The sequence below is a fragment of the Rhinolophus ferrumequinum genome, chromosome 6, assembly GCF_004115265.2.
Source record: "Rhinolophus ferrumequinum isolate MPI-CBG mRhiFer1 chromosome 6, mRhiFer1_v1.p, whole genome shotgun sequence".
NCBI classification, from domain to species: Eukaryota; Metazoa; Chordata; class Mammalia; order Chiroptera; family Rhinolophidae; genus Rhinolophus; species Rhinolophus ferrumequinum.
Genome location: NC_046289.1, coordinates 22,225,830 through 22,252,910, shown reverse-complemented (window position 1 = coordinate 22,252,910; position 27,081 = coordinate 22,225,830). Strand labels below are relative to the sequence as shown.

General features: G+C 53.7%; 1 protein-coding gene across 2 annotated transcripts; it reads left to right on the top strand.

Annotated features, from left to right (window-relative positions):
• Window positions 1-979: 979 nt before the first annotated feature.
• Window positions 980-27,081, top strand: VASH1 (vasohibin 1). 2 transcript variants are annotated; one of them, XM_033108255.1, is made up of 8 exons: window positions 980-8,183; window positions 9,594-9,982; window positions 15,701-15,789; window positions 16,976-17,032; window positions 18,625-18,699; window positions 20,764-21,145; window positions 22,428-22,540; window positions 23,876-27,081. In XM_033108255.1, exons 1-8 carry the CDS (start codon window positions 8,027-8,029, stop codon window positions 23,946-23,948), a joined length of 1,335 nt encoding a protein of 444 aa, XP_032964146.1. In that variant the 5' UTR covers window positions 980-8,026; the 3' UTR covers window positions 23,949-27,081. The 2 variants fall into 2 exon arrangements, with proteins under 2 accessions (XP_032964146.1, XP_032964147.1); XM_033108256.1 differs by lacking the exon at window positions 980-8,183 and adding an exon at window positions 8,200-9,166.

The following is a 27,081-nucleotide window of genomic DNA, read 5'->3' as shown; positions in this document are numbered from 1 at the left end:
GATTGGCTGAAAGCCTTTTAAAAAAATTAGAACTCCAAATACCCTCCTCATCCTTGGCAGAAACTCTGGGGGTGGGACCCAGGACTCTGTGTTTTACAAGCCTTCCAAATGACCCAGGGGCCCTCTGGGTATTATTTGATTCCACAGGCATGCACACTTACAGCTGTCATTCTATGGACTAGGCTATTTTACAACCCTGTGAGGACAGAAGTTCAGTTGTAGAAAAACTGAAAGTACTGCAAATTTTTCCTGTTCATAGAAATGCAAATGAATTTTGTTCCGTTGAGATGCATCTGTTTTCAGAAAAGATAACCATTCCCGTTTTTTGCCCTATAGGATATTAACTAGCTTTATATCCATTGGCAAATTCATTTCATCAGTATTACTGATTATATGTCTGTGCAAATTTTCCCCTTAATTGGTTTTAATAATTTGCTAGTTCCCTCATTCATTAAGAAGCTAAATAAACTCAATCTTTAACACAAATTCACTGTATATATGTCTAAGAGCCTTAATTTTTCCTTTTTGAAAAGGACACTTTAGCACAGTGATTCTCAAAGTGAAGTTCCAGACCCGCTGCACCTCACCTGGGAACTTGTTGGAGATGCAGATTCTTAGACCTCACTCAGACCTGCAGAATCGGAAACTCTGGGGGTGGGGCCCGGCCCTTCGTGCTATAAGGAGCCCCCCGGGGTCTGATGCACACTTTCAGAAACATTGCTTTAGCACATTCATCAAATGTTGCCAAGACGCTGCTTTATTCTTGACGTTGTTGAAACCTTGGAACTTGACCATCTATGTGGTCTCTAACACAGCCTGTCTGTGACGGAGGAGAACAAGCCAGGCCCCCCTTCTTTCTCATCTCCAGGGACACCTGTCCCATCACCCATTCCCCGTGTCTCCCTGCAGCATGAAGGGATGGAACAAGGGTCTTTTGTGAGCCGGACAAAACATGAATGTCAAGATATCCTTGAGGGGGTTCATCTAGGGTCTGTTTGCACCTGCTGGTCTGACTCTGTAGCAGCTAAAACCCCCAAGCTTCAGAACTAATGGTCCCAAAGGGGCCATGACGGCAGAGAGAAGGGAGGAAGACAAAGAAAAAAATGACCTCAGAACCCAGCCCCAAATATTGTGTTTATTTATTCTCTGCCTCCTGCAATAATAGAGTGTTGTTTCATTGCTGGCAGATGCAAAATAACAAGCCCATTGTGTGTGGCTCTGGAGCACATATGTCACCCATTTGTCTTGGAGCCTGACTGGGCGCTCTGCCCTGCTCACAGGAAGCCCTCCCTGACAGCAGAACGCCATACAAGCCTGATAATTGCCCTTCGCAGGGGAGGATCCGCCAGAAACACTGCCTTCCCTTCCTCCACACCACTGATAGGATGGGCAGGGCATTCTAGCTTCTCCTTACTCCCACAGCCCTAACAGCCCCCCACTGCACCCCACCCCTGCCAAGCCAGCTGCTGCCCATTGCTCTACTGGGAACTCACAGCAGGGGTATGTAAAGACCAGAGGGAAGCACCCTTGGGAGGCAGTAGAGCACAGTGATTAAGAGACAAGACTCAGTGAGGTCTGGGTTCAAATCCTGCCTCTACCACTTAGCAGAGGAGTGAACTTGCTTCCCCTCTTCTAGGCCCCATTTCCCCCGTAGAATAGGGATGGTAACAACACCTTCCTCTAGAGGTGCTGTGAGGACTAAATGAGTTGATGATTCTAATATTAGCCCTTAACACAGAGCCACTCCCCCAGTAAGTTCTGGGTATTTGTACTTGGTGGTGGTGGCTGATGAAATAGATTCCCAAAAAGCCCCTGGAAAGGGAATAGGGGCCAGAGACTGAAAACGGGCATCAAGTGGGGACTGAACTAATAGGCCAGAAAGGAGCTGGAAGGAGCTGGAACCTCGCAATCAATGAGAAGCCCCCAGCGGGCACTACAGTTCCATGGCAATTTCATGTGGCAATTTCATGTGGGTTGTCCTTGACCTTGTATGCCGACATAAACCAGCCGCAGGGCCCGTGGGAAGACCAGATTGGAAAAATTAAGTGGAAGTTCTTTGTCAAGGAACCAAATGGTTTTCTTCATCCTTTCTTTGATTGCCAAAATCCTTGTCTTATCTACAAGACCCTCATAGGCCCAGGTGGAAGACCACTTTGTATCTGAAACCAGTGGTTCCCAACGGGAACTGATTGTCACAGCGGTCACCTTGCTGCTGGCCTCTAGTTGGCAGAGCCCCTGGATGCGGCTAAACGTCCTATAGTGCACAGGACAGACTCCACAACAAAGATTGTGTGGCCCCAAATATCAATAGTGCCTACAGCCAAACATTGTTGCCTGGATTAAAACAAATCTCTCTTCCCTGTGTACTCTTCAGACACCTTGTTTGAGCCTGTGTTGGGGCACTGGCCTGCCTCTACCCAGTGTTGTAGGTAGCTGGTGGCCTCCTGGGACAGCAGAAAGGGCACAGGGTCTAAATCCTGGCTCAGTCATCCACTGGCTAGGACCCAGAAACAGTTATTTAGCTTCTCTGAGACCATCTCCTCATCTGAAAAATGGAAGTTAGAATCCCTATTTGCAAGGATATGGTAAGGATTACATAAAACACTCTATGTAAAGCACATAGAGTGTTGGCACACGTGCTCTAAATAAGTTACAGGGACATGTCTTACTAGCTACAGCCCAGGAGGCCTCAGTAATGTCTTGCTTATCTCTGCAGCGCCTGTGGCATTGTCGGCTGTTCCAGGCACATAGTAGACACTCAGAAATTGTTATTAAACTAAAGTGTAGTCTTTCATGGAAGCCAAGTCTCCAGAAATAAACCCAGCCCACCTCGTGGACCTAGAGTCCTACAAATGTAAGTGGTTTTGATTAGTGTTCAGGATGCACCAACATCTCAGGCTGTTTCTCCCTGTCTTCAAGTCTCGGGCCCTTCCCTTCAACAGGGAGGCTGAGATTGGCATGGTGATTCTTTGTGGGACCGCCAGAAGCCCTGGCCACTGCTTGGGAGCAACTACTGCAGCTTGGCCATTCCTGGCTGACTGGCTCGATAACCCGCCACCAGTCAAACATCTGCTACTGTGCGTGGAGATAAAAGTCAAAGGAAACGCCAGTTTCCTAATAAGAGGGATGCAAGTCTGCATGAGTATAATCTGCCTGGAAAATGAGAGGGACATGACCAGATTGAACAGCGCCTTCCTAAATACACACCCTGTCCACACCCGCTGATACAGCTCAGCCACAGCCTGAAACTAATAGGGGAAGACCACTTCTACCCCTTGCACTTCAAAGCTTCCAGTGGCTCATCTACTACCAGCTTCTCCCCTGCTAGAAAAGATATCAGGGACGGCACCCTGGGCCAGGAGGGAGACCTGAGTGCAAATGTGGTCCCTGCCTCTAACTGGCTGTGCAATTTTAAGCAAGTCCCATCACCTCTCTGAGCCTTAGTTTCCCATCTGTGAAATGAAACATGGACAAGAAGGATCCTTCCCATCTGTGATATTCCGTGCTCTTTCTGTGGCCAGTCATGGCTTCACTCCCACATAGGCCTGCTCAATGCCATAGCGACAAACCCTGATCTATTCCACACCCAGCCCTTACTGCTCCTCCACGCCTCGATCTCCTATTACTGTAGGAGGTGGCCCCCAGAGAATGGCAGGGTAGAGCTATCTCCTTAACTGTTAAAGTTCTCTGGAATAAACACAATGAGTCCTGCCCTCTCCCAGCCCGCCCAGGCCAGGCCAGGCTGCCCAGGAAGTATCAGGTGGGGACTCAGATTGCAAAGATACATGGCGACACAGACACTCTGCCAGCCCACAGGAATCCAGGCCAAGAATAGATAAGCTTCTACCAAGCATGCATCATAATTGCTAGGTGTCTAAGAACTAACAGCTCCAGGTACAACACTGCTCTTAGTTGCTTCCTCCAAATCCCTTAATAAAAGGGATCCAGGCACACCATTGAACGAAAAGAACTCCACTTAAGAACCCCTCAGCTGTCTCATGCCTGAATCCCCCTTCCCTCCAGGCCCCCAGCACTCTCACTGGGCAGTGCCCAGGTCACATCCGCTCCAGGGCTTGCCCTGACACTCAAAGGGCTGCATCTCCCCTGCACAGGGCTTTCTTTCCTATGCGACCTAGAGCACAACGCTGCTGTCTGCCGGCAGCCCTGCACTCTCGGCTAAGAGCGAGGCACAAGGTGGCCGAGAGGAAAGAACACAAACTCTACGGTTGGAATCCCAGCTGTGCCGACACGGGCAAGGTATAATCCTTAACCTCTTTGCATCTCAGTTTGTTCATCCGTAAACTGGTGGCAGCAACACTCACCTTGTAAGAGTTTTCTGAGGGGTTAAAAGCAACTGTATGTGAAGTGCCTGACCTATACTAGGTGCTCAGAAAAGGGTACTATGTTTATAGGCACTTCACCCACTTGGCTGAATAATGCGGTTCCAGGCATGGAACACAGGAACAGCTTGAGAAAGACACAATTTAAAACTAGAAGCTCTTTTGGCACTTTATTCTTAGTGAATTGGATTCCCTTTGGATTCGGGAAGAATAGACTTATTCTCCTCTAAGGATGTTGCATTCGATTCAGACGGGTGCAAAATCCATGGAGAACTCGGATTTTGTCCTGAGAACCCCAGAGTGGAGGTCAGACCCACGCGGATTTAGGTTTTCAGGTTATCTGAAGCAAGTCACTTCACTGGTCAGACCGGATCGCAGTGGTTCTCAAGCGCAGCTGCACATCAGCATCACCTGGGAGCTTTTCCAACCCATGGGCGTGCAAGCCCCACCCCAAAGCAATTTCACCAGAATCTCTGCTGGGGGAGGCCCGGGTATCACTACTTTTAAGAGCTCCCCGGATGATTCTAATGTGAGGTGCACCGGACAGGAACTCTCTAAGATCCCTCCCAGGCATCCTGGAGCCTACAACAATGTATGATTCAAAATAGACACTTAGGATGTGTGGGTTGAATAAATGAATAAAGATTCTGACTCATCTCTTTGCTATTTCCATATTCACAATGTATGAGATAAAAGAAGAGAGTTGAATTCCAAGAATCAATGCTATCCAATAGAAATTTCTGCAATGATGGAAATGATGGAAATGTTCTATAATCTATGCTGTTCAATACTGTAGCCATACGTTGTATGTGGCTACTGAGAACTTAAAATGTGGATAGTGTGAGAAAGGAACTGAATTTTTAATTTGTTTTAATGTTAATTAAATAGCCACATATGACTCCTGGCGGCCATATTTGACAATGCAGACATAAGAGTGTGTGCCTTTTATAAACACATCTATATCTGTGCACCCCCACATCCTCTTTTACTAACAGTACCCCATTTTTACTTAGGGCAGCCCCCTGACCCCACTGCCTACAGTCTTTGGGGTCAGCTAGTGAAGTTGCCCTGCCCTTCTCCAGCCAAGAGGTAGGCCCAGGATCCAAGCTAAGGCAACGCGACTCTCCTCTCAGGGAACTTGATCTAGCTTCAGTGTCACAGAATAGAAAACTGGAGCAGATCAATACCAATGTGGACGTCCCGAAACACTGCGTTAGTTTCAGAACATGAGTCCAGAGTGTGACAATAACAACACTGATAGCCAATGGGAGCTGGGCAGCATCGTCACCCCTCTCACCATTAAAGTCACCTGTACCGAACAGCTCAGCTCTCATCTGCCAGCTCCTGAACTAGGGGCTTCAGTTGCCTAGCTTCCCTACGCATCATTTCTTCATCTGTAAAATGGTAATTTACTCATTCTAACTTTGTCCAGAGTTTTTGTGAAGACAGATAATGAACACAAGAGCTTTGAGCCCAAGTAAGGAGTTACCCAAGCGCCCGTGAGAAGTGTTGTTCTCTCGGTATAAGGGTTGGGGAATCATGGGAGGGTTTGATGCAGAACCCAGTATCTGGGCCCAGTTCATGACCTGTGGAACACCAGGCAAGACACTTATCCTCTCTGGGCTTTCAGCTTAAATGTGATTGAGTTAGACACATCCCTTGCCAGTTTCACTATTTTCTAATCTATTTGCATGCCTGTCCCACCTTGCCTGACACTTACCCGCTCCTACTTCTGGGAACACATCCTAGAAAACTCTCTAGACTAGACCATGCTGGCCTTGAACTCAACTCATTTCTTCTTCCCCTAGCAACCAGGGAGCTGCCCTGGGTAAGCTCCCATAGCTTTGTGTACTAAGCCTCTGACAAAGCACTTTACTGGAATCATGTTTAACCATCTTCTCCACTAGCTGACCATAGGTCTAGTAGGTCAAAAAACCTCTTATCCATCACTCTATTCCCCAGTGCCTAGTACAGAGCCAGCCACATTGAAGGTGCTCAATAAGTACTTACTGTCTGAATGAATGCCCCAAGTCTATCTTACTGTTTGTTATTTCAGGAAATCCACAGGATTAGTTATCTAATGCTGTATAACAAAGTACCCCAAAACTTACTGACTTAAAACAACAATGATCCTTTATCACTCATTTTCCGTGGGAAATTTAGACAGGGCACAGCAAGGTTGGCATGTCTCTGCTCCAAGTTCAGGACCTCATCTGGAAGATTCAAAGGCTGGGGGCTGGAATTGCCTCAGTTCCCCACCTACGGTACCTGGTGATTGATGCTGGCTGTGACCTGAGAGCCTAGCTGGAGATGTCAGCCAGAATACCCCATGTCGCCATATTGTGAGGTGGCTTAGGCTTCCTCACAATACGGTGGCTGGGTTCTAACGGTGGGTGTCCTGAGGAAGTAAGAAAATGACAGGAGGAATGTCTCTTTTTCATGACCTAGGCTTACCGGGTACATTGCATCACTTCCACCATATTCTGTTCATTAGAAGCCACTAAGTCCAGCGCGTGCTCCAGGGGAGGGGAAATAGACTCTGTCTTTCGGAAGGAAAAGTGGTAAAGAACTTGCAAACAGATTTTAAACTACCACAACCATTTCAGGCAAAGTGCAGGGTAAAAGCTAAGTGTCTGAAGAAGTAAGACTTCGGTTCAAATTATTAGCTGTGTGATCTAGGGAAATCCCTCTCTGAGACTCGGTTTCCCCACCTGTACAATGTACAGGTTTCAGTTGCTGCTGGTTTTTACCTGCTTGGAGTCTTCTCGCCTCAGTGAGCATAAGAATCCCTCTTAACTAGCTTTCTTGAAGTCCTGTGACCCATCCTATCACGGATCATCCTTGGTTTCTGACCATGGAAGCAGCAAGAGGTTGTTATTGGAGCTCTGGGGACCGAGAAAGTTCGGACACCAGTGATAACTTTAAGAAACAGATGGGGAACCACTGAGAACCTCAAATTCTCCAAGGCCTTCCCAGCCCCAGCCCAAAATGGAAACCTCAGCTTGTCAGAGAAGGGGATGGTGAGAAACTCCGAAACCACAGACCTAAAGAAGCCGAATCTGCCCGCCGGGGCCTAGGAATCTGCATTTACCCCCAGGAAACTTATTCACACGAACTCTTGGTGGGAGAGAGGGGAGGAGTCTTAAAGCACACAGGGCTGTCTGTCTCAGTTTAGAGAAGTTCCTGGTTTATGCTCCCTGTTGGTGCCTTTTCCGCGTTACAGTTCCGAGGAGGGGGAGGGGACGTTGGGTCTCCGCCATCCTGGGCCCGCGCACAATGGGCCGAACTTTCACCTTCTTCTGGGCGGGCTGACCGTCGCCAACCATAGCGTCCCACTCCCATAGGTTCCAGTCCCAAGACCCTAGGGTGCAGCCTGCCCTCTGCCAGGGGCGCGGGGTCGCACAGAGCCGTGTCCAGGGAGGCGGATTGAGTGCGAACCCTGAGCATCCTGCTCCCACTGGTGCAGGTCTTGGGGTGGAAGCGAGTGGCTTTCAACACTTGCACTTCCAGAGGCAGTGACCCTAAGCTCCACACTTCTACCTTTAAGGACCGCGCGCGCCTGGAGGGCTCTATGCTCACTCGGCTGACAGAAGGGGGGGCTGAGGCCCACAGAGGGAAGTGACCTATTAAATGACCCACAGGAAAACCGACGCTGAATCCAGTCTAGAACCCCGGTCTTCCAGGCCATGCTCTCGCTGAGGGTCCCTGCGAGGTGCTCCCCTTACGAAATTCCCGACCGCGGCCCTTCCGAGCCCGGAATCTCCCTGGAGTCTGCGCACCGTTTGGCTCGTTGTAAACTTCCTCCGCAGCTTTGCAGCAGCTTCACGGTGCCGGGAGAGAAGGGTGAGAGAGGAGTGAACGCCCCCCTCCATCCTAGACGTAACTTGGAGCGGAGGGATGGCCGCGACAGGCGGAGGACCGGGCGGGAACGCGCTGGCCCTTTAAGGGGGGGACCGAGCGCATGCGCGGCGCGGACTGGAGCCCAGCCGGGTGGGCGGCGGGCGGGCAGGGATTGCGGCCCACGGCAGCCGGGCCCTGGGGCGACCCGGACTGTGGCGGCTCGAGCTTTGCCTAGCCGCGGAGCGGCGACCTGTGCGTGTTCTCCTGGCTCTGCGGGATGCTCTCCCGGGACTAGCGCAGCTAGCGCTCGCCGAGGCTTTGTCACTTGCATCCAGCTTCGTCCGCGGGCCGGGGCTGCGCGAGCCCCCGGGACTTCCCGTCCCCGCCCCGCCGATCCTTCCTCCACTCCCTTAGCGGGGCCGCAGGATCCCTAGCTCACGGCTGCAGAGCATCCTTCGCCTGCCCCTGCCGCGCCACCGCCCATGCTGCAGCCAGTGCAGGGCGGCGACCCGGCAGCTGGAGCCCGCCTCCCGGTGACTTCAGCCTGGTCCCTGCGAGCCTCCCGGGGTGATCCCGCTGAGCCCCAGATCCCGGAGCGGGGGCCGCGCCCCGCGATGGCTCGGCTGGCGCAGCGCCGCACTAGGTGCCCGCCTTCTGCCCTCTGAGACGCGCCCGGCTGGGGACCGGCGGAACCTTGGCGCTCTCTGCCGCGCCCTTCCCCATTCTGGGGGCTCCGCTGCAGCTTCCCGGGAGCTAGGGAACAGGGAGCCGAGACAAAGCCCACTTTGTACGAGGAGTTGGCCCGGGCCGTGGAATGTGCGCGTCAGCGCGTGCCCCTTCCCCACGCCCCTCCAGCTGCGAGTCTTGGCTCCCGGACACGTCGCAGGGAAGAAATCGCGTCCCCTCGCCGCTCTCCGGTCGGAGGGTCCCGGCTCTGAGCTGATGCGGCCTGAAGTCGCTTCGGTCTCCCCTGGGAGCGCGAGCAGGTGTGAGCGTGCGGTATTTTGTAGAGGAATTTGTTCTGTCCAAAACGGGGGTCTGGGTAGCCCGGTCGGCGTGGGCACCCGTGCCTTGACCCTCTCTGTGGCCGCAGGTCTGAACTGTCTGGCCTCGGTTTCCCTCCGACTTTTCTTCCCTCAGCAAGCCCACCCAGCCTGCGGCCCGTCATTGTTCTCGCTGTCAAATGGGGGTGCTTTCTGAAGGCTGCCAAGTTGGGGTGTGTTCTCTTTATCCCGTTAGCAGAAAAAGCAAGGCTTCTACGACTAACCCCAGATCACCAACCTCCTCCGCCCCCCAACTTCACATTGAGGCACCGATTTCTTTTTCTTTGAGTAGTATTTTATTGTGCCGGAGCCACGCCCTGGTTTCTTAAAGGCGCCTTGCACTCCGTTTGGCCACGTGTTATCTCTGCAGCTGGTGTGTGGCACACCTTCCGTGAGCCACGTATTTCTCCCTGCCTCCTGATACATCCTTCCACCCCCGTCAAGGACGTGGGGATGCCAGGGGGGAAGAAAGTGGTCGGTGGTGGCGGCAGCAGTGCTGCCTCCACTGTTGCCACTGCCGCCCCCTCTGGAGTCAGGCGTTTGGAGACCAGCGAAGGGGCGTCAGCCCAGAGAGATGATGAGCCAGAGGAGGATGGCGACGAGGACCTGCGAGAGGGAGGCGTCCCTTTCTTCGTCAACCGGGGTGGGCTGCCTGTGAACGAGGCCACCTGGGAAAGGATGTGGAAGCATGTAGCCAAGATCCACCCCGATGGAGAGAAGGTGGCCCAGCGGATCCGTGGGGCCACGGACCTGCCCAAGGTGAGGGGTGTGTTTGTGTTGTGGAGTTGGGGATCTAGGGTTTTCATGACCTTGGGGCTGGGAGAACAAAGCCACACTTTCCTTGGTGAGGTCGGTGACCACTGGCATGGTAAGATTTTTAAAATACAGATAGGTTGTCTTTGTCCAGAAGAACTTTGTCTCAACTGCCATGGAGGTGGTTCTGTGAGGTCCACATGCTCTGTTCCCAGGCCCTCCAACTTTTTTTTTGAAATGCCTATGTTTTGTGGGCAGTGCAGCAGATTAACTAACAAGTATATTAATGTGGCTTGACATCTTACTTGCTAAGGTAGAGAACTGGGCGAAGAGATAATGAATGACTAAGGAGGGCACAGGGCTTCGTGTGTTGAGAAAATATTTTCATGCGTTATCTCACTGAATTCTCCAGCAGCCTTGTGAAGTGCAGTTTGGGGGCCCATTTTCCAGATGGCAAAGGTGAAACCTGAAGTCGGAACTCAGGGTCCCACAGCCAGATAAGGGGCAGAGCAGAGGCCCAATCTCCAGTCTTCGAGTTCCAGGTCCTCTGCTCTGTTGGACACTAGATCAGGGCAGTTAGAAAGGGCCTATGGAGAAGGGTAAAGTTAAATAAGTTTTCTGTGCACTGCTGGAAGTCCTCCATGACGGCTGTCTTCAGTTGTGTCATCCGTGCGGGCTGAGGCTGTGTCTCATTCGTCTTTGTCTTTCCAAAGCCTCCTGTGTGCCTGGCACAGAACAGGCACTTAATATGTGTTTGCTCAATGAAAGGGTGCTTGAGACTTTCTGTGTGTACAGTGCTATGTGGAAATGCCAGTCCGATTTTTTTTTTCCCTATAACATTTATGGTTAACTAAAGAAGCACTCCCAAATGCAGAGGCCTGAAATGCCCAAAGAAAACCCCTTTGGACAGAGGTCAGAGCCCAGTGCTTAGTCCCGACTGCTCAGGTGAGAAGGAAGGGGACCAAGGAGAGTGGCAGTTCATGTGGATTAGACAGAGACAAGGGGCCTGCTTTGTTTTTACCAAGTTATTGGTAGAGCCATCCGAAATTGTCTTCTGGGAAACAGGAATGCAGAGCTTAAAGGCTGAGCAACTGCCTAATGTTTCCAGGGGAAATAAAATGAGGATTGATTTTAAAGGGCTACACAGTTGCCCTCTGTACTAACTTAGAATTTATTTAGCTCATCTGCTATGGTTGGACATTGTTTCCAATAATTCATTCTTAAAATGAACACTGGCGTGAACATTCTAAAATGTAAATTTGGGGTTCCATCTCTGGTTATCTCCTTGGGGTAGATTCCTGGAAGAGAAAGTATTGAGTCAAAGGCTATCACCATCGGGCCATACTGCCCTCCTACCTATAGCACCTTAATCAGGCCGTTCAACTTGTTTGAGCCAGCGTTTCTCACATGTCATGTGGGTTGATTGTGGTGAAGATTAAATGAGAGGCTATGTTAAAGCACTTGACAAATTAAAGCCTCAAACCAATAGTGGTAATTGGAGGTTCATTACCTTTTTCTCGTCTTTATCAGGAGGGAAAGGTCGATTTCACGCAGGGCATTTGTGCCCATGAGGCCAGAGCCACACACTTCTCCCACATGAGCACGTTGGTGTGTAGCAGGTGGCTCTCTAGCCATCTTGCTTATGTCTAAATCCGGCTGTGGAAGAGTGGGAATGGTTGCCTATAGGACTGTCACCATTCCTAGAGACAAATAAATAAATAAGCTCATTAGCAACTGGTCTGTAATGTCATCCTCAACCTTCGTTTATAGGAAAGACACCGATGAAGAAACGAAGCTACCGTTGGTGGGGGTGGGGGGTGGGGTGGTGTCATGACTGACAGGACTATGGTAGTATGGAAAGAATTTTGTGAGAGGATTGGGAACATTCAAACCTTTCCCTTCTCAAACCACAGGGCCGATGTTGCCCATAGAAAACCTGCCCAAGTCTGTGTGGGGTTCCTCCTTGACCTTGGCCAGGAGCAGAACGCAGCCCTAGAGTCTGAGAGGCAGCAATGGTTGTATCCCAGGGTATCAGCAGCCGAGTGGACTGACCACGGGGCTGACCCCTCCCCAAGTAGCCAAGCCCTTGGATCTGGCACAGACGCATTCTTTCTGTAGGCCACAGCATGGGGGGCCCAAGAGGTGTTTTGTTGGTATGGCACAATGTTTTAGAAGACCACTTGAGCCACAATTTAAAATTGGGAGATTTTACATAAGGATCCAGATTTTTGGCATCTTTTCAGAAAAATGAGATCTGGGAACAGAGAATCTGTGAATCCACATGGCAGTGACAGCTGGAGCTGAAGAGGGTTCCCCCTCCCCCAGTCTCCACCACTCACTCCCAGCCTGCTTTGCCCACGTATGGCAGCTGCGTGGCCCCTGCAGGTAGTTGAGTCTGGGATCCCTGCAGTGTCATGGGATAAAAAGAGAGCTCTGCAGTCAGATCCACCGTGTTCAAATCTTGGTTTTCCCTTGATGGCTTATGTAAGGAAGGTATGCAACGTCCTTGTGCCTCAGTTTCCTCAAGTGTAAAATGGAGATAATAACAATACCCATTTCCAAGGATGTTGGGAGGAATTGATGAAGTAAATGCATGTGAAACAGTTGGGTGTGTAATTCGTACCCATAGAGCAAGGACTGAGGGTACAGCCACCCCACGGAGCTTTGGAGAAATGTCCTTTAGAAGGATGGAACCAGTATGTTAAAGGACAGCCATTTCTAAAAGGATCCCAGACCTAGGAACAGTTTGTGCTCCTTCGTAAGACTCTCACCCTGATGGTCCAAGCTGCCGCCACTTTTAAAAGCTCAGTCAGTGGCCACTTATTCCAGACGCAGCTGCTCAAGGTCTTCTGACTGTGGCACTGGCCACAGAGCTCCTGCAGAATACGAATTGGGACATGGGGATCAGCCTGTGCTGCCCGGTAGCTTTGGCACACACTGGGGTGACAGTGACCAGTAGCTGTACTTTGCTGTGTGCCTGATCCTGTTCTAAGGCCTTGACATGAGTGTCTCACTTATGCTGTGAGGTTGGTTCTGTTATGGTGCTCGTTTGACAAATGAGGTGTCTGAGGCACAGAGACATGGAGGAGCTTGATGCCAGACAGGGAACGGCAGGGCTGGGATGTAGATAGTGGGGGCCTGGTTCTGGAGCTGCCTCTTTCAACCTCCAGGCTTGTCCACACATGCAGCTGCAGGCTGTCCCTCCTTCCCCAAGCCGCCTTCGTGCACTGGACTCAAATGGAATCCAGCAGGGAGAAAGTCTGAATAGAACTCAGGACTTGAGGAGTTCCTGGAGCAAGGATCACGCTTGGCCTTGGCAGTAGAGGAGGAGTTGTCCCTAAAGAGGTCTGGGTAGCCTCCTACCCCCACTGTACCCCAGCCTTGGCCAGTGAGGAAGCATTTTCTGGCTTGGGGGTAGAGGTCAGGGCAAATCCAGGCTACCAGTCCTAAATGAGCCTGGTCATTCAGGCGTACAGAAACTTACTTGGTGGAGTGAATGGGTGTATACTTGCACGAACATTCAGAAGAGCAGTCTTGGTGCTGTCTGCAGTAGTTACCAGGAGCTAGCATGGGTCATGGAGCTGGCCGGACAGCTCCTGCCAGCTCGGGCTCAGTGATGGTGGCCTCTGAGGCCTCCTCGGGAATCCTAGGTCTTTTCTGACTCTTTTGGAGTCTTTTCCTTTTCCCACAACAGTCAGTTCCTGGGTCCTCCCTCTGGATGGCAGGGGATGCCCTCGTAGGTGCTGCCTGGCGCTGGCCCAGGGCTGGCTGTGGTGACTTTAGGCAGAGGACCTTGGAACTGCAGCTTGCGCCTTGTTTGCAGTGACCCAGGGAGGGTGCACTTACAGTGTGTAGCCAAAGCTCCTGGAAATCACTGGATGCCTTCATCTGAGAAGTGGCGATAACCTGCCTGCCTCTCAGGGACCTTCCACCTGAGGTCAGGTGCCATGCTGTTTGTGGTGAATTGCAAAGGAATTTCTCTGCCACCCCCACCCCATCTCCTCACACAGGCCCTCAGAGAGTTCCGGGGCCCATTTGGCACAGGGTGGTCAGGCAGAAAGAAGGAACCCCTCCCCTCCAATCCTGGGGTTTTTATCCCCCTGGTGACTATAAGGGATGGCACCAGTTTGGGCAGCCGTGTGATGCGAAAGGGGAAATAGCTTCTTCCAGACAGACAGACAGAGCTGTCAGCGTGGGGCACTGCCCAGACAGGAAGGAGGGGACCAGCGAGGTGCAGAGAGGAAGTTCACACACAGCCGTCACTCCTGGGCCTTCCGTCCTGTATCCCGGCCCTTTGCAGTGAGTAGGTGTCTATCAGAGACTGGCCTGTGCCCCCGGGCCATCAGCAGCACCCAAGACAGGAATGTGCAGTGATCGCTGTGTGTCACTTACCTCTGGGTCAGAGCCCCAGCCACTACACCCACGTTATTTAAAAGGCTGTGCCCCGTGAGCCAGCATCTCACTACAGGGAGAGCTTCCCCCACCCCAGCCCTACTTCAGGTTCACATGGGGCTCCTGCTTTAGCCCTTCCCTTCATACCCACCCCTACCCACCAGACGGCTGCTCTCAACAGCACCCGTCTACGGGGTGGGCTCCATGTGGGGGTGGGGAGGACCTCTCTATGTGATGAGCCTGAGGCCCCCTCACAGCTGGCAGTGCTAGTGGCCAAGGCGGAGCCCAGAGGAGTGGGACTTGTCCCTGGAAATCTGGGTCTCCTGCCCAAAGAAGTGTGATCTGTACCCCCAGAGGACCCTAGCTGATGCTTCTCTCAGCCTCCTCGGCCACACCTGAACTGCCAGGATTCGGGCTCCCCTGGACAGAGAGGGGGCTTGGGCCCCAAGGACCCACACATGCACAGTGGCCCCTTTTCCTGGAGACTGGCTGGTTGTTGAGGGGACAGCCTCAGGGCTCTGCACCTTCTGAACTCCCAACAGCCCACGGCCTGTCAGTTCCCAGCCATCAGGAGGTACCTGCCTGACTCCCCACCGCTCCCCTTCATGGGCGGGCACTGGAAAGTCTGTTCTGCTGGAGAGGACTGCACAGTTACCTGGTTATCCACAGGTGTGGAGCCGGCAGGGAAGAGAGGTTCCTGTGCCTCCAGGCAACCCCTCCAAAGTGGCTAGGCCGTGGCAGGTAGAGCCACAGTAAGACCTGCCCCAGAGCACGTCCCTCTGTCCTGCCACCATGGACTTACTCCTTGATGGTTCAGGTTAGAGCTGGAAGGCCTAGGCAATGTGCCGTGATAGGGGGGTGGGTAACACCTTCTCCTGAGGGTGTGTTCACCCCGCACTGGGCCCTGAGAGGATGATACATCAGGTAAACCAATTTTGATCCAGCGCTTGAACCAAAGGAACCCCACACCAAATGTACTTAACACCAATAGTGACATTCTTGCTAAGCTTTGAAATGAATGAATATTTTAATTTCAAAACAGTGAGTCAAACCTGTGTTTTTCTAAAATTATTAGAGAAACACAAAATTGGAACATCAACATAAGCTCCAAATTAGGAATTTTGCCAAGTGCCAGAAGGGAGAGGAATGACCATGGTGGGGGCCTGACAGGAGCCTCTGGAAGGGGTGCCAAGAAGAAAGGCTCAGGGTAGGAGGGAAGTGTGGAGGCCCCCTCGGGGTGTGCCTTCTCTGGGGTCTCTTCTGGGTGTGGGATGGGCTGGAAGCTCCAGGGTGAGCCTCCCTCAGTGACCAGAGCTCTTTCTGCATCCCCAGATTCCTCTACCGACTGTGCCTACCTTCCAGCCCTCCACACCTGTCCCCGAGCGCCTGGAAGCTGTGCAGCGCTACATCAGGGAGCTGCAGTATCCTCCTGGGGCCAGGTTCATGGCCACCATCCGGCTGCCATGCTGGTCCAAAAGCTGAGTGGGGCTTGTTTTCAGACTGGGCTGGAGAGGTATCAGCACAGCAGCCTCATTTCACATCTCCAGGGGTGCCGATCACATAGCTTCTCTGCGCACCTGTGTCGGGCAAGCCTAGCCTGAGTCTGCCTGGGTTATCGGAGGACTTTGGTGAATGCCAGACCCACTGTCCACCACCTACTTCCTCCATGTGATGGGGCAAATGCTGGTGGGTGGCCAAATCGAGGTCCACTGGCCCAGACCTCCTCTGCTGTCCATCCAGCCCAGCAGAGGTTGCAAGGGGAAGCTCCCTTGGGGGCAGTTTAAAAACCAGTCGTTTTAAAGGCAGTGGAGTAGGGGATGCAGATGGAGGAGAAAAAGGATTTTATGTTCCAGAAGGTAGCTCCACATCTGGGAATGTCCTCCCAGTTCTTCGCCTGTTTCTTCCCTGGCAGGAGGCCAGTTGTCCAACATGGAAAGAGCTGGACCTGCTGAGTCCCAGATTCCATGGTAGCCCTGCTCTGGGCCCCTCCACCCCTGTGTCCTGCCCAGAGCTGTGTCCTGGGTTCTCTCCCCCAGCCCTTCGAGCTACAGGGGAGGCAGAGATGGAAGGACCAAGTCCTGAGCGGAGAAAAAAGCCAGGCTGATTACTGAAAATTGGTTCAACCCTTCCCTTGCCAATAGGGAAATTTCAGCCTGGAGAGGGGAGGCAGCTGCGCTGGAACCCGCCCCCCCCCCCCCCCAACTCCAGCCTTCTCCTCTCAGGTTCTATTGCTTCTCAGCTGGTTGGAAGATGAAGTGCTGCAGAGAGCTGTCCAGAGTTCAGCCACTTTCCAGCCCTGGCTGGCCTGGCTGCCTGCTCCACCACTCCCTTCCTGGGAGAGAAGGCCAGGGGAGAGCAAGGGTGGAAGGCAGAGAGGATGAGAGAAAAGGTCAGAGAGGGGCTGTATGGGGGAGAAGTACCCTTCTTGCCCCTCCAGACGATCAGGTCTTGTGCATTCTCCAAGGTGCCTCTCGAGCGTCACTATATGACGTCCTTACCCAGCCTGCTTCCCTGGGAGTGCTGGGCCCTAGGGTCTAGGAGATGGGTCGGGGGAGTGGAGCATACCTCTTCCAGACCAGACCAGAAAGCCCTTAACCAGCACCACAGGTACAATCACACAGGGACCCAATTCTTTGAAATTAAGAAGAGCAGACCCCTCACTGGGTAAGTACGGACATGCCCTGTCCCTCTGCACCAAGGTGCACAGTCCCCCCACCAGTTTGGGGCCCCTCAGGGGGCCTTTGGGTGGAAGCTGGTGAGGCAGGCAGGGCCTCTCCCCAAGGGAGCCTGCTGGCAGGGGCGTGTCCCCACTGCACTGTCACAGCTCCCTCACTGTGCTCCAGGCCCTAAGGGTGGCATAAAGAGGGAGCTCTCACGAGATGAATAGCCAGGGTTTCTTGACGAAAAGGAAACCCCAACATCCATGCCAAGCCGGGAGGGTGACAGACAGCCCCCCAGTTTGCCTTGGTGATAACGGGGTGGTCCCAAGTGGATGTCTGTATATAAGCCTTTTCTTTTTTTTAATGAGAGGTGTGCCTAGCACGAGAAAGCTCTTGCACCTTCTCTCCTTTCCTTGCAGCTGCCTGTGAACTCCCCATTGTAGGGAATCTGTGTGTCACCCCATTTGCCTTACTGGACTTCTGACCATTTAGTACAAGGTCCAGTGTCTGAGCAGCAGGGACCTCACTGGAGAAGGCAGAGACTTCACTGCATCTCTCACTTCCTATTCCGCCACGTAACATGTAGACCCCTGGCTCAATTTCTCCCACAGAAGCCCCGAGAACAGAGGAAAGTGAGGAGTGAATGCCACAGCTGGGTCTGGGGGCTCAGCCCCAAGCTGTCCAGAGGCTTAAAACCCCATATTTTAAAAATGAATGTGAATTTTACATCATGTTCCACACATGCTCGCTTTCTTGCGAAAAATGCTTTAAATGGTTTATTAGCTAAATACTTAATTACCCCCTTTCTATGCCCTGGGATGGACTCCAGCCTCCCTCACCCCGAAAGCTTTGCTCTTGTTGTCCTGTGGCTGCTGTGTGCCAGAGGCCCAGCTCCAGCCTCATTGAAATGGAGGCATCTAATACCCTGGGCAAAGCTGGTGGCCAGGCTGCATTCTCAGACCTGGGGGCAGCGTTCAGTGAGAAGGGAGGAACCAGGCTCCAGGAATAGGCTGTCGTAAGTGGCCTGAATTCCATGCTCAAGAGCAGGCTGGGGAGTCATCCAGTTAACTGCCTGAGATGCCATGTCCAGGCCCCAGGCAGTTGGCCAGCTGCGGGGGAGCAGTTGCAACGAATTACAAGTTGTTCAGAGAAGCCGTGGTTGGATCAGGGGTGTCCACTGTGCTCCGGAAGGGACGAGGTCAATGCCAAGGTCCCCAGCATCCTTGGCATGCTGACCCACTGGCTCCCACACCACCATCACGGAAGGTCCCCAGCCCAGTGTCTGCCTGGGACTGCATGGCTCCCATTCATGCTCCCCACACCCAGAGGTCTTTGGAGCAGGAGCCTGGGGTGGGAGGAGGAAGCGAAAGGGAAGAGAAGGGACCTCCTTGTCTTCAGTGGCTGCCTCTTCTCCCACCCCCTTCTGCTCAGGATTGGTATGGGGGAGGGGAGGGAGGTGCTGGACCTGAGCTGAGGCAGCTGGGCAGGGAGGAGGGGCGTCTGTCCTAGCATCTAGCCCACCTGCCCGTTCCTAACGCTCCCCCACCGGAAGGGGCTGAAGGCTCTGTCTCATGTCTCTGCCTCCCTTCCCCCCAGGCTGATGGACCTGGCCAAGGAAATGACCAAAGAGGCTCTGCCAATCAAATGCCTGGAAGCGGTGATCCTGGGAATGTATCCTTCCTCAGCCCTGGGAGGCCTGGGAGCGGGGAGGCACACACTCAGCTCATCTGGGCCCCAGCTTCCCCTGGAAGGAAAGGTCTGAATGGGCTTCAGGGCCGTCCCAGCTCTCTCTCCCAGCAGTCATGAACTTGGCCCCAAAGTGAAGGGGCCTGAGGTGGGGCTCAGTCCCTCATGCCTCAGTTGCTAACTTTTTGGGTTTACTGGGATGGGAAGCTCTTTTTTGAGTCATGTGGACACAGTGACCCTGTTCTCTGAACCCCAAATCAGGGCACATTGTCTCACAAAGGCTGCTGTGCCATTTCCAAGAACCAAACAGTCTGGAGAAGCAGGTTGAATGCCCAAGTGTTGGCATTTCCAGGACATGTTGATTTGTCCTGATGATAGATGGGAATCTTTGAAACAGAACTGCCTTTTTAAAAAAAAGCAAACAGGGTTTCTCAGTCACTCCCACCCAAAAGGCAGAACTGGGGCCTAGAGCTGGGCCATCAGGGTAGCAAGGTGGGCAGGCAAGACCCCAGTTAGGGCAGGGAGGGGAGGCAGGTGTTTATGTCCAGGTCTCTGTCCTAATTATGGTCCAACCCAAGAACTTTAGGCCACTGCCAACACCTCCCTCATGACCCGACATTCCTTCTGCTTCAGGAGTCACGCACCAAAGTGGGGCTCCCACCCACATTAAAGGGAGGAGACTGCTCCCCTACCCTCAGACACATAGAAGGTGGTCCAGGCAGGATTACGTCATCTCAGAGGCCTTTCAAGGGTTACCTGCTGGCTCGTGAGCAGGAAGAAAACAGTCCCCCACCATCTGGGTAGGGGACTACCCTTGGTCACTGAACACACGTAGTGGCTGCTGTACTGAGTTTGTTCCCATGCCTCTTCATCTGCTCTCTGATTCTGTACTTGGCTCATCTCTGTGTCCTCAGTCACTTACTTACAGGGACAGTGGTAGTGCCTGTCTCACAAGGTTGCTGGGACAATTAAATGAATGGGTGCATGTAGGACACTTGGCACAGTGTCTGTACACGGTATCTACTCCAAACTTTTATCCTGTTCATTTCCTTCTACCCATTTGTTCAAGAAGAGTTTTATTGAGTCACTATTATGTGCCTGCCTCAGAGCTGGGGCCCAGAGATACAGCAAAGAACATGACAGACAAGGTCCCCATTCTTAGAAATCTACATTCTAGCTGGGGAGACAGACAATAAGCAAGTAATCAAAGAAATAAGTGAAATAATTCCAGATTGTGGTGAGTGTGCCATGGAGGAAAGAAAGAGTGGAGCAGATTTGCTTTAGAAAGGGAAGTCAGTGATGACGGCCAAGCGTAGGGCATGAGAAGGAGCCAGGCAAGAGCCGTGGGGGAACACAACTCTGGTCATAGGGAAGAGCTGGTGCAGAAGGTCCTCAGGTGGGAAATCCAGGTGGGTGGAGAGGTCGAGCAAGTGAGGCGAGCCAGGTAAGAGGCTGGAGTGGGCAGCTGGGCCAGGCGGTGCTGGCCTCCAAGGCCACGGGAACGAGCTTGGTTTTATCTGCAGGGCAATCACAGGATGTGTGTGGTGGGGTGGGGATGGTGAGAGAAAGAAAGGGAACGGAATTGTGTGAAGAAATGCACGTGTGAGAGAGAAAGAAAACGTGAGGGAATGTGTCTGAGAGAATGTAGGGGTGAGGAGGACCGGGTGTGACTGACAGAAGGGAGAGGGGGAAGTGGGGATGGCAGGCAGCAGGCCTCTCATCCCTCCTTCCGCCACAAGGACTCTGGAAAGTGCTGCAGTTTGGAGTGAGGGACTCACCGTTCCGTTCGCTGTCGTTTTGTGAGCCCTGCTGGACATCACAGCGGCAAGCACTAATCACTGAGAGCCCTGCCCCCTAGAGATACAGCGTATTGAGCACTTACTGTGTGCCAGGCTCAACGCTGGGTGACAGGATATGGAAGTGAGCAGACTGGGTGCCTGCGTTCAGGACCCGCTCACAGCCTCTCCCGCCGGTGGGGCGTCCCAGTCCTGGCCCTGCGGCCGCCCTGCACCTTCCCCGGCTGCTTCCTTAGCGTTGCTGACGCCTCAGTTACCTCACCAACAGCATGCCCGCCCTGGAACGCTTCCCCATCAGCTTCAAGACCTACTTCTCAGGGAACTCCTTCCGCCACATTGTGCTGGGGGTGAACTTCGGGGGCCGCTACGGGGCCCTGGGCATGAGCCGACGTGAGGACCTGATGTACAAGCCGCCGGCCTTCCGCACGCTCAGCGAGCTAGTGCTGGATTACGAGGCCGCCTACAGCCGCTGCTGGCACGTGCTGAAGAAGGTGAAGCTGGGCCAGTGCGTGTCCCACGACCCGCACAGCGTGGAGCAGATTGAGTGGAAGCACTCGGTCCTGGACGTGGACAAACTGGGCCGCGAGGACTTCCGCAAAGAGCTCGAGCGGCACGCGCGTGACATGCGGCTCAAGGTCAGTAGGATGGGCGCCCGCCCAGCCCACGCGCGTCATTCCCCCACCGTGGTGTGGAAATGGGAGGGCTGCCGCCTCCTGGGGGGGCACTCCTGAGGGAAGGCCACCACCCCCCACAGCCCTCCCACCCCCGTTGGAGGTCACCTGAGGATCAAGGGAAATGAGGGGCGGGAAATTTAAACAGTGTCTTTGCTCAAAGGTCTGTATTGTTGAGACAGTCCCCTCAGGTAGGCAGGCCAGGGAAGGCTCTGGAAGAAGGCAGCAGGTGAGCTGGGTTGGGTAGGGCAGGCCTTGGACACGTGGAAAAGGGCAGGAATAAGACACTCCAGGTGGACGGGAAATCATGGCCCACCTGGAAGGAAGGTAGGGTAAGGTGCACACATAGCTCCTATAGACCCTGACTTCACCGCTAACCTTCTCCCCCCTCCCACCCCCATCACCACCAGTTCAATAAAAGAAAACGAGAAAGAGGTCAGAAAAAGGAAGTCAGACCACGGGAAGACAAAGAGATGGTTGTTATTTCTCCCTCTTTCCCACCCTCAGTGAGTGGGACGGGGAAGGGCTGCCGTCCCCTGAGCAAGTGGGCTGAGCTGATGAGCAGTTTGCCCGAGCCTTACAGTGGGCAGTTTCTTGGCCTCTGCTTGGGTACCACTGGACTTGGGGTGCCTCTTGGGTGTTCAGCCCCTCCCCATTGCTCCGTCAGTGCTGTGCTGGGACACCAAGCAGCCTGGTGCCACAACCATGATCTTGGCATTTTCACATCCACTGATGCTCCCTACAGCCCTGCCCTGGGGGACCCTACCCTGCCAGCCCCTACCTAATACGGGGCCTTATGTAGTGACAGCACCTTCCCCCAGGGCAGAAGTGGGCTGCAGCAAAAGTCAGGATATATAGGAGTGGTGGAGGCTATGTATGCACCTTACCCTACCGTTCCTTCCAGATAGGCCTGGACATGGGCTGCTTCCCCAGCTGGCACATCTACATTAGCCTGGCATGCGTAAATGGCCCTTTTCTCGAGAGCCTTTTACAGTATCAGGAAAGCTCAGTGACTTCCTCCCACAGCCACGGTTTCAGGAGCCACCTGGGATTGGGCAGCCCTCCTGCGGACCTCTGCCCTGGCAGCTTTAATGCCTGGAAAACAGGTTTGGGAAGACCTGGAGTCAAGGCTAGAGCAGTCACTTGGCTTTCTGGGCCCAAGCCGTGGGACTTGTGGCTCCTACAGGGCAGGACAGGCTCTGGGGGCAGCCCTGGAATGAGTCTTTGTTTCTTCTTCCCTACCAAGATTGGCAAAGGGACCGGCCCTCCCTCCCCCACCAAGGATCGGAAGAAGGATGTGTCCTCACCACAGCGGAGCCAGTCCAGCCCCCACCGCAGGAACAGCCGCAACGAAAGGCGGTGAGTGATGGGTCAAGCCCGGGGAGCCGGAAAACAGCTTTTCCTTTTCTCTCATCTCCTGGATCCCCGCTTTTCTTTTCTCACCCCAGTCTTCTCATTCCCACCTTTCTCTTTGGCTCCCGCCCAAGGGAAGTGATTTGGGGTGATGGGTTTGTGTGTTTATGTGTTGACACCTCCCAGCAGCAATTCAGTCCCATTTCCCTAGAGCAAACAGCAATCACTGGCCCACTGGTTATGGTCTCTGGGCCCCTGGTGCTGACCTAGAGACCAATGCAGAAGGTCTGAGGCGAGCTTATGTGGGAAGGAGGGGAGGAGAGGCTGGCCCTGCCAGACAGTGAGTTCTCCAGGAAAATCGTTGGGAAAAGTGAATGAACATCACAGCTGGTAGAAGGCTTTAAACATAACTTTTGCCCCTACAAGTCTGTGGGGTTTGCCTATATTTAGATTGAAGAAACATCCCTGTCACGCAGGGCGGCCTGCAGGGTCTCAGCTCCCACTCCCCACATAAGAATGCAGGACATGGTGAGGCCAAAAAGGAACACCCACGGAGCCATAGGTAGGGGAGTCACACCACTATACTCTCACTGGCGGCTGGGTTGGAGACACAGGAACCAGGAGCCACACAATGCTCAACCCTCACCGCGCCGCTTGCAGGCTCAGCCACCATCTTCTTGCTAGCCCCCATTTTTCCTGCTAGCCTAGCCACGGCAGTTATATTCATGGCTAATGGCTCACTGGTTACAGCTGACGGCCAACTAGCCACAGCTGATGGCCATTTGATCACAGTCGATGGCCATTTACTACCTGAGCCAGCACCTGTCTATGTGAGGCCGAGAGCCTGGAAACTGCTTTTTGGGGCTCTGTCCCCACAATCCCAATAAAATGCTAGGCCGCACCTCTGATTTGTCTCCTCCATGTCAGTCTGGCTCTTGCTTTCAATATCATTGTCATTCCGGAGCCACCTCTCTGATACGGTTCAGGAGTACCAAGCAGGCCTCCAACATCCAGCATCATTCACTTTGATCTAGGAGGCTTTTTGTAGAGAACAGAGTCCCTTCGCAGAGATTTACATATTAAGCTTTTATAGCCAACTACAGCCAAATGAGCTAACATGCAGCAAACAGTAGGAGCCTATAAGCTGCAGGGACCACCCTCAGGTTGGCACAGGCAGGCCAGGATTCCAGAAACACACTTCCACTCGGACACTACTGCCGCATGTGGGGCACCTTGGAGAATGAAGGGGGGAAGCCTTCAGGGGCAGCCCCTGCTTGCTCCCTCCTTCCCCACCTCCCTGGACGACTCACCTTCTCCTCTTCTGCTCTCTCCTCCCTACAGGCCTTCGGGTGAGAAGAAGCCTTCTGAGCCCAAAGCCATGCCAGACCTCAACGGGTACCAGATCCGGGTGTGAGGCGGGTGGCAGCACCCCAGCCTCGCCCACTTCTGGGGGCCAGGATCCACCTGCCAGAACCAGCCCGGCTCGTGGGGAAGGAAGGGCTGGTGATAGGGCAGGGCCGGGGGCAGCCGGAAGAGTGTTCCCCCTCAGCCACCAAGCCGCTGCCCCTCCCACTGGCCCAAGCTCCCTAACTTTGGGCCAAGAGGCAGTTAGTGTTTTACTTGGAGTTTTTAACTTGACAACTAAAGTTTACAGTATTTTGGAAACTAATGGATCTGCCAATGGCTGGCAGGCCAGTGCTTAGATCTAACTGCCACGGGGCTGAGTGAGGAGGGGTTGCTGGCTCCACTGGTGCCCCTGCCCCTGGCGTCTCTCTGGGATTTGGGTCCATCCTACCTATGGGAAATCTCCCTGCCCGCTAGGCTTGGGGCAGGACGGGAGAGGGGTAGAGGTGTCCCTTCGCTTCCACCTGCCCTAGCAGCACCTTGACCCAGGGACAGGGAAGCGTGGTAGGAAGCATCATAGGAGACATCTGTGTGGCCTCTATCAGGAGCTTGACACAGGTCACATCTGCCCCAAGAGCAGGAGCCCATGGCCCAGGAGAGCCTTCATGCCCTGGCAGCCCTGTGGACGGTACCATGTGGACGACACTGCCTGCTGGCACTCCTTGTGCTGGGGGCTGTGAGAAAGCCCAGGAGCGAGAACTACTGGGGAGGACTTCCCTGGCCCCTCCCTGGTCTTGCTTAGCCCAGCTCTGCCTTGTTGCTAAAGTTGGGGGTCCCTGCAGAGGGGCTGGGCTTTGCCCGTTACACTGGGCAGACTTACACTGGGCTCAGCATACTGTGGGGGTTGAGCAGAGCTGGTGTGTCCGGGAACTGGGGCTGGGGCTGGGGCTAGGGTGGGACACTCAGGCCTGGGTCTGTCCCCTGGCAGTCCCCACGGGTGGGCACTGCTCTTCCCGCTTTTCTATCACCTCAGCCTTTGCTGGGTAAGTGAAGCCCAGACCGGGATGCTTGTGTTCCAGGCCCACCTCCCGTCGTTTAGCAGCCTGTTTAGGTTTGGGGGTTCCAGTGATGATCATACGTAGCTCATCAGAGAAGAACCTGAACAGCTGGATTCTACACAGTCTGCCCATCGGGCATGAGAGACCTGGTGGGCAATGAAAGTTTCTGGAGAGAGGTTGGCGGAGCTAGGGGAAGGTTCTGGAAGTTTAAGCAGCATGGTGGTGTAGAGCAAGGGTGCAGTGTGGCCCCCGAGGAGGGACAGAGCAGAATTGGGAGGTGTAAGTGAGAAAAGGATGTGGGAGAGAGTTTAGAATCAGGCTGCCTTGGGGAGTAGTGAGTTCCCTATTGCTAGAGGTATTCAAGCAAAGACTAGATGTCTACTTGTCAGGAAGCTGTTGAGGATTCAGGTGATGGAAAGGTAGCTGGATGAGAGGACCATTAAGGTTTCTTTTTACTGAGAGGATTATGATTCAGCCAGGGGCACCTGTCGGTTAGGCTGCAGAAGGCCTGGTAGCCTGGAAGAGGGAGGATCAGAGTTGTAAACTCAAATGCCTTACAGGGCCAGGCAGGTGCTTAAAAGGAAGACTGCAGGGCTGGGTGGGGATAGTGGCAAACTAAGGGGGCATATATCCCATTAAAGCAGCTGCTGCTGCTTAGCTGTTCTGAGTGTAGGCCCCACTGTGCCAGATGGTCTGATTTTTTCAGAGGCCAGAATTCTGAATTTTTATGTGAAGTATGCTGGTTTTTAAGTGTTGGCAATCAGTTCAGGAAATTTAAAAAGCCAATATGAAAGAGAATGCCAGTTTGTAATCTCTGCAATGGAGAGAGCTTGTGCTGGGAAGAAACCCACTGACATGCTTTGAGGTAGGAGGTATGACAGTTCAAGGCTCCCAGAGCAGGCTGGGCCAGGGCAGGGGCCTCGCTGCTGAGGCTTCCAGAAGGCCCCACGTTCCTCCTCCTCGCTCTCCCTGCAGACCAGAAACATACCAGAGACCCCTGCGGTTGCCATGTCACCAGAGGTGGTGGAGTGGAGAGTGCAGTTCTCAGCCTGCCAGGGAGAAGGATGGTGCCTGGGAAGCAAAGAAAACAGGAGGGAGGGAGACAGGATGCCTTTGCTGACCAAGTGCCCGTCGGGAAGCCACCAGCGCTGGCTGCTCTTCAAACCGGCAGCTCTTGGCCCAGAACCAGGCCCCCTAGGGAGGCCAGCTGGTCCGTCCCTTGGGTCCTCACGAGTCACTGGGCCCTGGGGACGTACTTAACCTGTCCCCAGCCAGGCCAATCCGAGGGCCATTGTGACTCCTGACGCACCATCCCACCCCAGTTTTCAGGGAGTAGGGTGGTGGTCCCTACATTTACCTGAGGCAGAGATGGCTCATTCTGGGGAGACAGGAGGCCTTTTGTGGGTCTGGATGTGGGTGCCTCATGCAGGCCTCTCATCAGTAGGGAAGTTGCCCCATTCGGCTTTCGGGGAAGAGATGTAAGAGGGAGCTGGGAGCGTGGGTCAGGCTAACATGGGGAAGCTGCTCCTGGTACAGGAGCCTAGAAGGATGCTCCAACCCACAGGTTCCTTCCCCAGGTATCTCTGGGGAGAAGGAATCGGAATGAAGTCCCAGCCCCTATTGCTGTCTGAGGGAAGGAGCTGGTCACCCCAAACTGAAAATCCCCAAGCACTCCCCCTTCCTGCCTGAGACCTTGGGGCTGTGGAGACCACCACAGGACACAGCGGTGCTTTTTCATTTATTTTGAACTGTTTCTCATATGTAGCAACCCCTCCTCCCCTCCTGGGCGTGTTTACACAGGCTCTGCTCCCTGGGGCTGGCCTGGCTGCAGAGTTTCTGGGCAGGCAGAGAGGCAGGGGCTCTGGGCCTTAGTCACCATCCTCCTTATCACCTCATCTCACTTCCTGTGAGGGAAGGGGCCTGGCCCCTCCTGATGCAGGACTGCCTTCCAGCTTTCAGGGTGGCCTCCTCTGCTCCCAGGGCTGGGGGCTGCTGGCTGAGGAGGGGTCAAGGTGCGTCAGGTTCCTTGTGCTCCGTGCAGGTCAGAATGCTGGGAAATTGGGGCAGAGAGCCTGTCAGCCACCTGCCAGTCCTCTCCTTCCCATGGCATGGCCTCAACACACAGTCAACACACAGCCACCCTCA

What these genes read in the sequence shown, in the direction of transcription:
- VASH1 (XM_033108255.1), top strand. Translation starts at nt 8,027, where the DNA reads ATGCTCTCGCTGAGGGTCCCTGCGAGGTGCTCCCCTTACGAAATTCCC. An exon ending in GGGCCACGGACCTGCCCAAG is followed by an intron (nt 9,983 to 15,700) that starts GTGAGGGGTGTG and finishes CTGCATCCCCAG; the next exon opens with ATTCCTCTACCGACTGTGCC. An exon ending in AACAGCCGCAACGAAAGGCG is followed by an intron (nt 22,541 to 23,875) that starts GTGAGTGATGGG and finishes TCCTCCCTACAG; the next exon opens with GCCTTCGGGTGAGAAGAAGC.